Source organism: Nyctibius grandis, chromosome 8 (genome assembly GCF_013368605.1).
Source record: "Nyctibius grandis isolate bNycGra1 chromosome 8, bNycGra1.pri, whole genome shotgun sequence".
NCBI lineage: Eukaryota > Metazoa > Chordata > Aves > Nyctibiiformes > Nyctibiidae > Nyctibius > Nyctibius grandis.
The window spans coordinates 16,777,269-16,792,925 of record NC_090665.1 but is presented as its reverse complement, the minus strand read 5'-3'; the positions used below and the strand labels follow the sequence as shown (position 1 = coordinate 16,792,925).

At 36.3% G+C, this 15,657-nt stretch overlaps 1 protein-coding gene across 1 annotated transcript in view; it reads right to left on the bottom strand.

Moving 5' to 3' along the window:
- Nucleotides 1-1,189: 1,189 nt before the first annotated feature.
- The window catches only part of PCOLCE2 (procollagen C-endopeptidase enhancer 2), a 29,967-nt gene continuing 15,499 nt past the window's right edge, over nucleotides 1,190-15,657 (bottom strand). The window contains exons 5-9 of the mRNA XM_068406584.1: nucleotides 13,421-13,557; nucleotides 9,061-9,215; nucleotides 5,584-5,667; nucleotides 3,407-3,574; nucleotides 1,190-1,751 (exon numbers count right to left, since the gene is read on the bottom strand). Of these exons, the coding sequence (XP_068262685.1) occupies nucleotides 1,621-1,751; nucleotides 3,407-3,574; nucleotides 5,584-5,667; nucleotides 9,061-9,215; nucleotides 13,421-13,557 (675 nt within the window). The 3' untranslated portion in view covers nucleotides 1,190-1,620. The remainder of the gene's footprint in view (nucleotides 1,752-3,406; nucleotides 3,575-5,583; nucleotides 5,668-9,060; nucleotides 9,216-13,420; nucleotides 13,558-15,657) is intronic.

The window sequence follows — 15,657 nt, the reverse complement described above, 5'->3', positions numbered from 1 at the left end:
AATTTTAAAACTACAAACCTACATCTGCTTTGCAAACAAATGTTGCTGTCAGTTCCATAGAGAAATGCTGTTTGGTTTAGTCAGTAAGGCAGAGGCCTAGCAATCTGTACAGTGTGGTTACAGCGCTGAGCTGCTGGATGTGAGCTGCCAGCACAGCCTTTTTGTACCCCCCTCTGATTCTTTTGTCTCCTGCCTAGCTACCTGTTAAGTCTTTGGAACAGATGCTGCTGTGCTCCTGACCTGCACTGTGACAGTACCTCTTGGCATGACGTATGAGAATCAATAGTTGAATAAGAATGGTAATCCACATTCCACTCCTGAAGTAAGCAATGAGTACTTCCAATAGGGACTGTGCATTTCATTACAGTTTCCTGCCCATGGTTACAGATTATCAAAAGAACTCTGGTATGGTATTTACATATGAGGAAAACAAATACTTAAAGGGATCTTAGATTCTGTTCCAGCCATGTCATTTTTATTAGTATTCAAGTTTTACTGAGTTTGAAAAGCATGTATTTCATACCTGCTTTTGACCAAAATGTTCTTCAACTTCTTGGTATTAATCTTTACCTATAATCTGTTTCTATTCCTCCATCTTTGGTTATCGTCTTTCGGTTTCAGAGTAACAAATAACTATATGACAAACCTGACAAATATCTTTTAACATGATAACATTGTCTGACTGCTTCCAGTCTGTTCCTTCCCTTATCCTCAAATAACTACTTGTTCAACCTTTTGCATATAGGTATGAAATAAATTAGACAGATATGCTACTATTTACACTGCTGGTGCCAGACTGAGCATTGCTATATTGTCCGTCCTTTCACAGTAGAGACAAAAATATGAACTATTTGCGTGTGTGCTTTAACGCCACTAAATTAATTCCTACCTTGCTAATTACGGAACTGAATAGTGACATTTACTAATTAGATTATAGTCACCAGCAGAGAAAAGCATGGTGCTGTTTTACAGTTGTCTAATTCTTTGAAGAGTAAATCCAGTTCCTATTCAAATCAACGATTCACTGACTTCAGTGGAAGGAAAATCAGGCCCTTCATCAGCAAGGAAGTGTAGTGTCAGTCATACTATGCAAGACCCAAACTATCAAAAGCATGTAAATGATCAAAAAAGAGCTTCTATGTTTAGCCTGCCCCACTTTATACATAATGAATAACTAGTTGGTGTATGATTTAATCTTAAAATATTTTATTAAGCACAGATAATAATGCAGAAATCCATGTCATAAAACAACTTTAGAGAAAAAGCTAAGTTAAAATGAGTTACTATAAATATTGCACTTAAAATTCTTATTTTACATACACAACTCCTTAAAAATTGGACAATTATAAATTAACAGCTTCCAAGTAATTGGAATTTGATATGTTTGAGATCAGATGGCTGTGCTGCAGATCTTCAGCTTTAAGACTTAGGAGGATCTGTTCTTATCTTGGTAGGTACATGTAATGGATACCACTTTGGGCCAGGGAGCGCTCAGGTGGATGGGAGGGAAGAAGGGGTGAGCATGGTCTTCTGTTTACAGTCAGTTGTATTTTCATGACTTACACTAAGTGAAAATTATTTTTCAAGAGAGATGATAGAATGCAGCTGCAGAGTTCAGTTTTAACATGTTTTGTTTTTCAAGGCATTTAGGATCTTTGAGTTCTTAGTCTTAAAACTCATGACAAAGCTGTTGGGAAACACTTTGCCTCTACCGTCTTCTTCTGCCTGGCCCATGATGATGTAGTTTAAACCTACAAAGGAGAGCATGATATTACAAGACAGAAAACTGGGACGTGATTTGGTAAGTATAGTTCTTTTATCTGTGGTCTCTATTCATTTGCATTCTGTTACCAATGCCTTCTAACATTTCTTTCCTTCCTACCTAAAGCATATACTTCCTTACCCATCTTTGCCATGCTTGTTATGCAATAAGTACAGTTATGTAAAAATCAAGTAGATACATAGCCAAGTATCTACTACATAATTAAGTATATAGGAGATACTCATTAAATGTAGACTGTCAAATGAGTCTGAAAGACATAAGAAATGTAGTGTAAACACTGGATAACTTAGCTACTCACACCTCAAGTAGAATGTGTCTCATTCATTTTTGATTATTTTCTCATTTGCTCAGCTTGTAGGATAATGCAGTTAAGGGACAGTGCACTTAAAGTCTTTTCATTCCCTTTTCCTCCCCCAAAGACGTAAACATTTTCTAGATGCACAGAGAAGCAGTCAGGCAAGCGAGGTGGGCTTAATGTGTGATAAGCCCTGGCTTTGGAGAAATTGGATGGATTTGCGTATTTTTATGGCTTAGAAGGGTTCGGGGTTTGCAAGGCCTTGGGCTAGAATGAGTGGTGTTCTAGGTGTAGGAGCAGAAAAGTTTAGATATTAAGTAATGCCTGTTAAATAATTCATGGAGATTTAGGACGAGAAACAGAAGTGTGTGGTTTGGAGCCAGCAGCCTGCCTAAAAGGAGACAATTTGTTCCACCAAGGATGTTACTGTGTCTCTCAAACAGCTGTCTAGTTTCCAGAGAACTAAAGGTAAAAGCAAAAGCTAGTTTCTGACAATGACTTTTCACTTTGGTACTGCCCACTTCAAATTAATATGCTTAAATATCAGTAGTATCCTGAATATTATCAGGGGTTTTTTTGATACTTATTAAATTATTTTGACTGTTTCCTGCTGTGGTTCCATTTATGTTCTTCTGTTCTACCTGTTTACTCAGGAGGCAGAGCTGAAAACTGTTTTATTTTTTACTTAGTTACTTCAATGAAACACAGTCTCGGTATTTATTATAACTCCATATAGGGAGTCCTTGTTAACATTTAACTGGAAATTATCTTGGTTGATCTACTCTGTATAATACTGTTTAAGATAGCTATAGAAATACCAGCTCTTTGCAGATACGGAGTGGGCTTAATACTACTAGTATTTCTACAGTAAAGATGTGAATATATAGAGGAGAGAAGCAACAGGGAAACATGTTGATTTTTGCCATTTGCTGTGACATACTGCTCTGCTAGGTTTAGCATGCTGTTGGTTTTCCCTTCTCAATAACTGTGTATGAAAACTAGCTCCAAAATACATACACAAAAAACCAAAATCTAACTGAGCTTCAAGAGAACCAAATCAGATTTTACTTTATATCACATGGGTTTAAAAAAAAATCTTTCAAACTTCTTTCATCTAAGTGAGTCTAATCCTTTACAAGTAAAGCTGCAAAATGCAATATAAACCTGGATAACTAGTTATTTTTATCTTAAATTGTTTATAATATTAGTTGCTGATTATGGAAACAATTACTGTAATTTTACTGATTTTTGTGGTCATATTTCAAATAGCATTTTTCAAAACTGTTGTCTTTTATAAACAGACAAAGCAGTTATTTTTGTGTACTTACCTCTTCTGATGAGAGGACACTGCTTACATACAACAATAATCTTGGCACTCATGGTCTTGCCGGCTTGTTGAATTGCTAAATTTCCCTCCTTATATACATTAATGATTGATACTGTTGCATGCAGACTGCCAGCCCGCGTTATTGCTGTGATTACAGTTCCAGTTATTACTAGAAGAAAAGACATTTGATATATTTTATACATTTTTATTATTTTTTAGACATAAATTTTGAGGCATCATAAAAACTGAGTAAGTATTAGTCCGTAATAAGGAAACAAACAATACTGGAAACAGTTACTAAAAATGTGGGTATCACCTGTAATAGATAACTCACTACTGACAAATTTCAGTGGCACCAAATATAAAACTGTTCCTAGAATGCATCAGTCTCTTGCAAGCCCAGTTCTAGGTTTTGATAATTTCAATTAAACTGTACAATTTTATACTACTTTTAATGACTAATTTTAGAAGAAGTTAGATTGAAAACGTTCTAGCCAAAAGCTGAATTCCCAGCTCTCTTGACACTCAAATGAGTAGCAGGGAATAGTTAATGCCCTAGGAGCTAGGCTTTGATCTCTCAGGCCTGATACTGATATAAATTTGTCAATTTCAGCTAAATTTAGACTACAGATTAGACCATCATATCTCCCAAAGACCTCTCAGTGTGAAAATAAAGATACCATTTTTTTTTCTAGGATGACTAGATTAACTTGTAGGCCATCTTTATTTGGGAATGGTAAATGGTATTAGCAATTTTTTTCTTGTCAGAACACCTTTTGTAAATAAGCTATTCTATCCTAGGATCAATTAGATCTTCAGTCATCAAGTATGTGCAGCTGGATTTTACACATCTGCATAATCCACATTTTGGGTTAGGCCTTTGTAAATTTGCGCATTATCTTCCTTTAATCAAGAGCTTTTAATTAAATGGGAATGTTCAAGTTCAATCAAAAGAGAACTGGATGTTAAAATGCTGGGTATCGCAGTTATATTTCTAGAAACAATAAAAATGAAATGCGTGATGAAAGGGAAATAGCTCTTATTTTCTAAATTCATAAAGTCAGCAAACAAACTTGGAATAAATCATATTCCACAAACAGCACACTTCGTGTTCTTACCTTAGGATACACTTGCATTCGCAGTAGCGTATAAAATATTTTTACTCTTACTCCTGTCACGGAAAAGACTGAAAAATTTGAAGTATTTGACAAAAAGGTGAAAGTGAATGTGATTTACTACCCCGATGCTAGAGGAAAAAGAAGAAATTTTATATAGTGTCATTTACCATCAACTGTAAGAGCTGAGGTGTGATCAGTAAGAGGAGACCTTTTGTTTTTTTTCCTACCTCCTGCTTTTGGTCTTGCACCAGCCTATACTGGTTGCAAATTAAAACAGGCTGGTGGTCAAGAGTGGTAAGGGGTCATGCTGCAGTGACTCAGTTCTGCGTTAGGGTACAGCCACAGCCCTCAACTGTTTTTCTAGCAAAATGATGCAAAGCTGCCCCCGCTTCCCTGAAACAGCAGATTTCCTCTAATCTCATGGGATTAGCTATAAAGTTAGAGAGCTAGATTAAAACAAACAAAAGGCGGGGGGGAAGTTGTCCTATCAAATTTATAGGGGATTAAAAAAGCTTCCAGTATTAATATGGGAAAATACTCTGAGATATAACTGAATAAATCAGCAGTAACAATGCCATCCAAATATACAGTAGACACCATTTTTCCTGAGTGATTTGTGGATGTATACGGAAAGCAGCACTTGTAAGCTTCCGTGCCTTCTAATTTTTTTTAAAAATATTTTTGAAGTCTATAAATTGAATTGTGGAATAGTCAGCAGGTACAGCATAAAATGTGTGTTGGCTGGCTACAGAAAAATGAGATGGCAATACAGTAATTGAATCAATACTTTCCTGTAGGAGGTTGTCTTACATTGTCATTTGCTTTTCAGATTGAGAAAGTATGTTAGTTTCAGACATAAGTGCAGTGGCCTATTTTGGAATATCACCAAGAATGTATTGAGTAAAACACAGATACTAATGTCAGATACGCACATAAGATGGTGTAAAAATAGAGCCTGTATATTATTGATAACTCAGAACTACATCTGGTAAATCTCCTATGAGTCTAAAAACACAGTGCCAAGTGAATAATTAAAAAGAAAAAGACTTTGCTTCCTTACCGAAGTTGCTTGAACAGTAATTGCTTTCGAGAGTCCCGCTCCTCTTACACTTTTGCTGACACAGGGCAACTGTTGGTTTCATGACTTTTTGGAGAGCAAAAAGTAAATTGAAATTGAAATGAGGTATGTTATACAAATGCAAAGCAGAATGTTTGAAAAAAAATTTTATAATCCTGATGTATACAATAACTATATCTAGTATTGCAAGGCATGAACGCCCCAGTAACAATATTCCTTTTCTCTGCCATCACCTCCAATCAACTTTTCACACGTCGCAGCTATGTATCTGTTCTAATGACCTTATAGAACGGGATGTTACAGAAAAATTATATTTGATTGCAGTGTGATCTTAAATATGTAACTTATTTAGTGTTGTTGCCTGTTGCCATACAGCCCTAGTAGTACACTTAAAAGTATCATAACATTATATTACAGTAACACTTCAGAGGGAGGGGGTGGCCTTTTATCTGAAATTACTGTACTGTGATAGATGAGATCAGAGTTCACATTCCTGACTTTTTTTCTAAATTTTTCACATAGCTTCATGACATGTAGCACTGTGTAATTTTTACTGATGACATTTTGAAACACAACGTAGTGTTTGAAGTGTCTATTTAATACTGGGGTTAACATTTCCTTTCTGAAACAGAATGCTTTGTTTATAAACAAGTGAATGCACTTTGGGGTTTTTTCCTCCTTGGGTGGATGTTAATAGTCTCTATACTTTACTCAGCTAACCCTTTCTATGTAATGTGCTGGGATGCAGTATTTTAAAGGCTTTTATGTTCTTTTCAAATTTGTTTGGAATTGGTCAATGACATCATAATTATTGGAAACATGGAGCTGAGACGGAGAGATTAAAAAACCCAATCCCCTACATAACCCTATTTTCCAGGAAAAACTAAATTAGTTATGAAGAATATCTTTGTGTTTTTTACTTTCTTTAGAATGGAGCATTTTGCAGAAGTTTTATTCAGCCTATACTTTCTGAAAAAGAACTTCTGAATTATTTTCCAATCAGTAATTTATACTTCTCTTTTAATTGAATTCATTGATTCTTTTTATAATTTTGCAAGTTTCTGAAATTCAACTGAATGGCATTTTGTCTTCACTGTTATGCCCATGACTGTTAGAAGATCTGCATATTCATTGTTTTGCCTTTCAAATCCAAAGTTTAAAAATTGGACTCCATATTTTTAATTGATTTGGGGTTGTTTGTTCCTTTTTTTTTTTTTTTCAGTATCCACATGATTGGTATTCAATGAGACTCTTTAGAAAGTTAAATGCCTCCCACAAGGAAAAGTGTTCTGAAGAGCAAGTTACAATGTCTGTGGAGGCACATCTAGTCATACTCTACATGATGTAGCCTCAGTCCTACGGTCAGATCTATATGATCATGGGAGTGAAACTCCTGCTGCCATCACTTCCACTGCCTTGATGTTTCTGCATAGTTCTTTCCTACCGGTGTGTATTTCTAAAAATACTTTAAATTATATGCTGAGTTGCTTTTTATAAAGTGACTTCTGTGTAGAATACAATGTAGAAATAACACACTATATTCATCTCCTAGAACTTTAAACTAAATGATAATTTTTCAAACTATTATTTCAAATAAGAGTTAGTGCTTGGCAGAGTGCCATGCCATTTCATTAGCTTTCATGTCTCACAGCGTCAGTTGCTAAGTCAGGCAAGTACCTCCTATCTCAATGCTACATGCAGCACAACAAAAACTAAGAATTTAATGTTCCTTGAGTCTTTCAGTTCAGTGTCTGTAGTAGGAAGATAAGAAAAGTAGCAGGTAGATGAGTCACAGGTGCGTGCCAGTATGGTAGCTGCCAAAAATTTATTAAGATCCTCTGATTTTTCTAAATTTAAAACTGGGATTGTGTGTTACAAAATATTCTCGTTTGGTCCTCTCAGGGGTTTTTTTTGTGCTAACACTTCAAGTTTTACTTTTGTGTTTAGTAAATTTTGGTTGGTGACTAACTTCGTTATGATTTGTCAGTAGAAACTGCCTATTGTTTGTAGAGATGATTCGGGTATTTTAGGAAAATACGAATTGGAGAACTGCATTGAAAATTTAGTTGCCACCGTTTTACATGTAGCCATATTGACAGACAAATGCATGACTTGATCCAATGAAATAAGAAAATCAATTACTTAACCATATGTATTGGAATAATCTTCGTTACTTTTATTAATGTATAGCATTTATTTATTTCTTCAAGTACTAATATTTTTATGTAAGATAGAGACTGAGGTAATGCCTACTAAAGTTAAATATTTTTTTTTTTATTTTCTAACACTGATGTCACAAAAATTGTTTTGGAATTAATTAGTAAAGTACACCTTTTTTGCATGTGCACATACAAACAGCTCACAGAGCAAAACTCAATGGCACAACCCTGAACACAAATGCAGCGTGAGATCTCTGACAGCCTGGATTAGTTGAGACCAAGTGTTTGAACTAGCAACTTTGTTAAGAAGTGCTTTATAGTGAAGAAGAGCTGAATTATTTATTATTGGAGCAGCAGTCACATCAGAATGATTTACAGGTCATTATGATTTCATTTTTGTAATGTTTATTTTCATCTATTTTAAATACCTTTCGTTATCAGTATTTAAGCACCACAGCTTCTTGGTTTCCTGCTGACAGGCCATTGCTGCCTGACTTTTGATGCGTTTTAAGTACAAATCAGGTTATGTGTTACAAAAACATCATAAATAATTTGGTCTTCTGCTATAACTGTATCTTAAATCTCTCACATTCAGGTTATAGAAACTGTAAGAATTTATCCCTTCAGTATCTCAGGTAATGAGGTAGTTTTGGTAATACTTTCAGAGAAATCCTCCTCTGATCTTTCATATATGCTGTCTAGTCTTAAAGATAAAAGGAAAAATTTTTAGTGTGACATATTTAAGTTCCAATCCCTGAATTTAAAAAAAAAAATAATTCTAGGAGAGTATCACATTGACAGGATGTCGACAGAATCTGAAGAGGGCTCAGGTGGCTTCCATACCAATTCTGCTTGATCTTAATAATGATATGAAGAAAAATATGGTCAGATTTTTACATATTAACTTGAATAAAAGAAAGAGTTCCTTTAAATAAAACTACTTCCTGAAATATTTAGAACTTCTCAAACAAAAGAATTTTGCTCATCCATTCTTCTATGGAATTTGCTAGTTTACTGTCAAAAATTGAGAAGAGACAGGAAAATTCTCTCAGCTGGAGCAAGTTACTGTTACATTGAACTCTCACCTGGATAGATATCCTTTTAATAATGTTAAGAAGCTTCTCCCTTGAGTATATTAATATATTCCTTTGAGTATATTAATTTTAATTCATTCCCTCAACATTTGAAATACAAACCATAAAACTGTAATTTTTAATATACTTTCTATTACATTTTTCTGTAACCTTGTCCTGGAATAATTTATTTTTCTACGAAATAAAATAAAGCCAGTAAAACTTACTTGAGGTAGCAGGGACTGTTGTGGTAGTAGGTGGAACTGTAGTTGTGGGTAACTTTTTTGGTCTAAATTTATAATGGCCAATAAAACCATCAGCTGTTAAGCTTAAATCAGACAAAAACTGAATGAGCAACTCATTTCTCTCAGACAGAATAGGCCTGAAATAGAAAAACAAAATAAAATATTTCCATTGTTTTGAATGCCAAAGCCAAAAAGCATTTATAGCATTCTTCTTACAAAAAAAGAGCGCGCGCTTCACTTTAATTATTGGTCTGAATGCAGTATCTGGCCCCAGACTAATACTGAAATACATGTTTCTTTGCTGGCATGTCAGACACTGGTGTTTTGAGTGTGAATCTCATTCTGATGAATCAGCTAAACCTCAGATTCCTGAAGGTTTTGTAAATATGAGTATCTTTAAATTCTTCTGTGTGACTTCATTGCAAACTTCACGTTCATGGAGTGGAAGGGGCTAGATTAACGAGTGGGAAAACATTGAAGAAATCCTCAGTATGTAGCTAAGGTAAGTAAACTTTTTTTTAAATTTTTGTTCAATGAAAAACATATTACACATCTGGAAGCCTTATGAAAATTAATTCAATATTAGATTCTGTAATTCTTTGACAAAAACATTAAAAATAAAATGGCTTGAGTTGGTATTTCTGAGGGCTCAGTTTTTGTCAATGATTGGATATTCATTACCAAGGCCTTGAAAGGCTAATGGAGTTATTAGGATTTGAATTGTCACGAAGAAGCACTGTTCAGTGTATTAATTTTCAGTTCATAAACTGCATAGTACCTTCTGTGACATTAACTGCCTCTGGATGTGGATGTAGTGTGATGAGACTTCAAGACTATTAGAGAAAATTGTACAGAGTGCAAGCCTAGCCAAAGCAGCACTTCTCTCATCCTTTTGAGCTTTCCACAGACCTTGTCTCAATATTTATTAATAATTAATAACAAATTTTTGAAGCAAAATCACAGTTTTTGGAAAGAGGAAGAAAAATTAATACAGGAGCAAAAGAATCTTGGTGAGGAGAAAGGAAAATAGAAAGTGGTTTTCAGATGTAGTTTTACTAAAATGACTGCGTTGTTTCTTCCCAGCAAGTCTGACAGAGTTCGTGAGCAGGAGTTCTTCAAAACACTTCATCAGGCCTTTGAAGTAAAAACTTGTGATCATCTAGTTCTTTGGCAGATGTTTCAGAAATCAGTTTGCTCTGATGGCTGAGTCTGACATAACCAAAAGTAACTGCCTGGTTATCTGGAATTCTAATGATTTACAGATGCCGCGGTAGTTGCACAGATCACGCTTTGCTTGCTGCGGTATTGACACAGGCTGTGGGTGTAGGAGGGCACTGATTATCAGCTGCCCGAGAGCTTTGTTCTGCTTCCTGAACACCAGGAGTACAACACCAAATCTGAAAAATCTGACTTAGTCTGTGTATCCTGTCTTTTTAAAAAAGGCTTTTTTTTGTCTGAGAGGCAAGGGGTTTTTTTGAGTCATTACTTCTCCTAATAAATTGTGATTATTATGTATACCGTAGGAATCAGGTATGTGGTTACACTGTATGCTTGCTGGTCTGCAGCTGGATCTGAATTCATCTCTGCAACCACCAAATGAGTTCAAGGTATCCACTTTACTCATACTTCTGCTGTATACTGTTTCTGTTACACAACGCCATGTTACATTATCTGTATCTGCTGGCTAATGAATGCCACCCTGCACAATTACTGTCTCAGTCATGCATCTAATACTCTTTATAGAAGACTTGCTTCACAATTCAGTTTACACACCATGATTTCTGGTTCTTTTACAACACTGGTCTTGTCTTTACTGTTTTTCTGAACCCTGCTGATGAATTGTGATGAGAATTCTGCAGAGCTAGTGGAAAATCCCAAGAGCCATACTTTTCCCCCTTTCACTGGATATAGAAGCTGCCTATGTACAGCTCTGCAAGGGAAAGTGACGGTGTTCAAGCTCTATATTGGACCTCTGGTTGGGAAGCAATGCTATCCTAAAATTGGCTTTCAGGACACTTCTAATATTCTGCAACAGGAAATCTCATCTCTAAGCTATGTGGCCTGGGTCTGAGCCCAGTACTCTGCCCTTATTTGCCTGTTGCACAAAGTCCATACTCAAATGTCTATATTTTGAAGCCCACTAGAGTTTGGCAGAGCAGTTTACAGCTTTGACATGCTGTGGGGATAGATGCCGAGCCACAGCTGAGAGGTGGTTTAGGAAGCTACTCCTGGTTGCCCCTCAGGGACTAACTGGCACTTCGTCCTTTTGCACTGCGCTGTCAGCCAAGACCAGATCTTGACAGTGTCAAACATACTTGCACAGCTGAAAAAAGGCAGATAAGTCCCAGGGACTGGAGGCCACCAGCCTGATCTGTAAAGGGTGTTGTTCACTGCTGACTTCTGAGGGCAAGGGAAGGACAAGATATCACCCATTTGGGGACCCATTCAGTCCGTCTGCAGTCACTCCAAGTGCCACAGCACTGCCAGGCAACAATTCATCTTAGTTTCCAGGTAAAGCTCTAAGTTATGAAGTCACTTTGCTATGAATACATACATGAGGCAAAAATGGAAAAATTCTGAATGTCATTTGGCAAAGAGGTGGAAGTGAATGTCTGAGACTTCTAACCCACCTCCTTGCCTTGAGGACTCAATACTAACTCTGCCTTGCAGAATCTCCCTCCATCTCACAGTCTTTCAGTCGGAGGCAATATGGAAAGATAGTGTACTTTTGCTAGTGGAGTTTTTCCTGAAAACAAGGAAGTGATTATGTATTTAACTACAGCTAGAATTTAGCCTCTTGCATGATTTTAGTGGCCTGAATTACCTAGCACTTAAAGAACAATGTTATCCGTAAGACTCCATTGTCTGTATCTTTTTATAGAGCAGCTTTTTTAACTTTACTACAAGAAGGGGGCCTGAAAAGAAATGAATGTAAGCCTGAAAAGAAATGTCTTTACGTAGGAAGTTTCAAATAGAAAAAGAAAACAGAAAGAAAGAAAAAAGGAAAAAAAAAAAAAAGTAACTCCAGACCAAAAGCCTAAGGTCGCTGAAGGAAACTGAAGTTAATGTATTTCAGGTGCACCCCTACCCTTAATTAAATTCTTGCCAAATTTCTAATAAGTTTCCATAGGTCTAAGCTTACTCTATTTCTAGCACTGTCATGCTATTGCATAGCTGCTACATGGAGAAGAAAAATCTTTTAAAAGACTCTTTTCAGAGTTCTGCAGAACGTCTGCCTCCCCTCTCATCTCCTGAGGGTATACTACATAACCTTAAAAAACCCAACCAAACAAAAAAAACACAAAAAGACCCTCATAGTAAATCTCAGTCTAGCAAGCTATGCTTAGGAAGACTGAGGCATGCACCTCCTCCCCCTGTACCACCATTAGTTGCTCTTGGGAATCAAACCAGCTGCCACTTCTGAGACATAAGTCTAGTCACACACCTCCATGTTTTGGGTTTGTTTTTTTTTTTTAATAGCTTGTATTTCTTGAAACAAAGTGCATCTTCTTCATCTTCTAAAGCTACTCAGCTTTAAGAAGCTCGGTGGAAGAGGAACAATGGGAAAGGATTACTAGCTTCACTGAAAAAACTTTATACACTTCTTTGGGGAGTAATTATGATCCACTGTTGCTAGACCTGATTATATAGTTAAAGTGCTGTTGGCTGGGGTGGGGCAGTTTTTGGGGGTGGGAGGCTTGGGGGAAAGGGTTGTTTTTTGGGGGATAGGTGAGTTGCAGGTTGGGGGGGTGTGTCGAGGGCATTTGGGGGCAGCAATTTGATAGCGAAGCTGGTGAAAGCCTGCTGTGCTACCCAGCACGGTCAGGAAAGCAGTCTGTGCCATGAGAGAACGTGTCTTGGCACAGATGGAAGAGACGGTGAGCAGCCAGGGAACCAGCAGAAGGGAAGTGGCTGGGGGGGAAATGAGTCAGATAAAGTGAGTAATGAGCCAAGGGGCTAGAGAGTTCAGCTGGATCCTTTTACTTCAGTGTCTATAATCAAAACATACATATTAAGTGATGTTAGTGTTCAGCTACCATTAATATTGGCATTATACCAGTATTGATAGCATTTGTATTAGTGGTGTTAGACAGTTCTCTAATGAGGCTTGAGTGACAGGACAGAACATGGGTTGGAGCCAGGGCTAGTCATGGAGGGAGAGAGAAAAGGGAAAGCCTAGGGAGAGACAAGATACTAAGCAACTCCTAGAAGTTCGATTGGAGGTAGAAAATGTCATATTTAATTTTAAAAAGAATAAAAATATTTCAGAAGCCTAGTACAGAACTGCTAGCAAAATGACTCATAGTGGTAGTGAAGTTCATAATTCAAGAAAGTTACTTACGCTGGTGGACTGTCTCCGCAGTACTTCCCAATTCTTTTAGCATCATTGATTTCCCCACCATTAAACACTGCGACGTAGTCATATCTGCAGTAGTTGTCTCTCTCCACATCAAACTTCTCGAACTTTAACTCTATTAGCTGCAGGGAAAGTGTAAATAACTCATTAAGGTTTTGATATGGAGAATTTTAGTGCTTCTTATAGTAAGTGACCTCTTCATATGAAGTACTAATTGATTTTTCTTTCCATAAAGGAAAAGTCCTTAATCCACTTAATTGTGGAATAAGGTATTTCAATCCACGTGACTTCTCTCCAGCAAACAGTTACACATATGACTCTAATATTCTATAAAACATTTTATTCTCAAATACATGCAAGTAACTTCTGAAGAAGTTATTTTTAGGAGTGAATGAAAACAGGATAGTAGGTGTTAGGTGTTAAGTTGCTTTTAAAATAACTGTAACAAATTAAACCACAGAAAAGGGGCTTTTAGTGTCATTGTATCATTCAAGATACACTAAAGAAAAAGCAAGGGTAAAGTTGGTAAGAGCCATTTCACTGACTTCATTAAGAGCAGGGTTTGAATCACTGTGGTTGCCAATTCTGTGTTTACTTGATGCAGAAATAAAAAGGTTAGAAACAAAAATATTGCTAGAAAGAAAATTAGTAAATAGTAAGACTATAAAACAAAAAGAAAGTAAGTAGTTAAAGGAATTGTGTTTCCATACATGATTTCCATAAATGTTGGGGCTTCACAAGTCATAAGTGAGAACTAGTGTAACTCTGGTATTTCCAGTACTGATGCTATTATCTCCAATATGACTTGTATTTATGGACTTTTCTACTTGAGAAAGAAAAACAATGGACAAGAAAACAGAAATGGAATTTACTACTCTGCAATGAAGCCCTGCAGTATGATTCTGTCAGTTGTGTGCAGCAAGGACGGAAAACACAACATAACTGCATGATTGAAACAGAGGTAATATATGCATTTAGGTTGCTTCTTTATAGGAAGCACAACAGCATTTATATCACCTTCCCATAAGTAGCACAAATGAGGCTTGAATGACAACACTGAATTGTGCTGATCGTAGATATGCAGGATTTCTCTTTAAAGGTCTGTCTCAAACAGAGATCACATTAAATCTTTTAAGACTGTACAAAGAAAAAGGAGTCATTTATACATTGCATACACTTCATTTGATTTACTGACATAGTAAAATGATCTTGTTCTACATTCATAGTAGTGATAGCCTGTTATCACCTGATGTCTTAATTTTGGCTGGATATGCTTTTGCACTATTCAGATATGTAAGGCATCAATTTGTTTCCCATAAAGTATGAGTAACCTAGGGGGACTTGGTTTCAGAGATGAGTAACAGGCTTGTTTCAAAAACCTTGTCATCATGATGAAAAAATGCACTTTAAGTGGAAGTACCCATCTGAATCAAAAAAGATGGTACAGAAAGAAGTAATGCAACTGGAAGCAGAAATGCTAAATTTTTCCATAGCAGGGAAAACAGCAGGCTGTAATATCTACTTTATTATTCTTCACAAGTGCACTTTGCACTAATAAAGAAGTATTTCATGACAGAGTAGAAGCTCTTCACCATAATGAGAAGCTCCTCCATCTTCTGTAACAAATGAAGTAATTATTGGTTTGTATTAGAAGCAAAGGAGTGCCTTGTTTTATTGCTCACATGCTTGTGAAAGGGAAGTAGAGACAACGGCACCTAAACTGTGGCAAATGGAAGAGTGAACAGCTTTTCATGTGCACTTGAAGAGAGATGATGCTTCACTACTTCCTCAAAAATGGCTTTTGTCACTGTCAAAATTCTGCCCCATTTGCATGCAAACAACCACTACTGTAGTACATGAAAAATATATATTCGGAAACTTGTAAATTTATGGAGTAGGATCTTCAAAAGGCACAGGATATAATGCCCTTATTTTTATGCTTATATAGTCCTTCTTAAATCTTCTCTACAAGCTTAGGAAAAGTTTTTAGACTTATCTAGAGATATTTGGAAAGAAGGAAAGTAATCTGCAGTTTACAGATAAGGTTTTAAAAATCACTGCCTATGTACAGGATTGTTAAATGACGTGTATCTAGCAAGCAAGGAATGTGGATCAAAGAGGAGTACAGGAAAGACTAAGCTGACATACTGCTTCAGTTCAAGGGAGAAAATATCTTGGTAAATGGAAAAGTATGAAAGATCTGAAGAATATATTTATCTAGG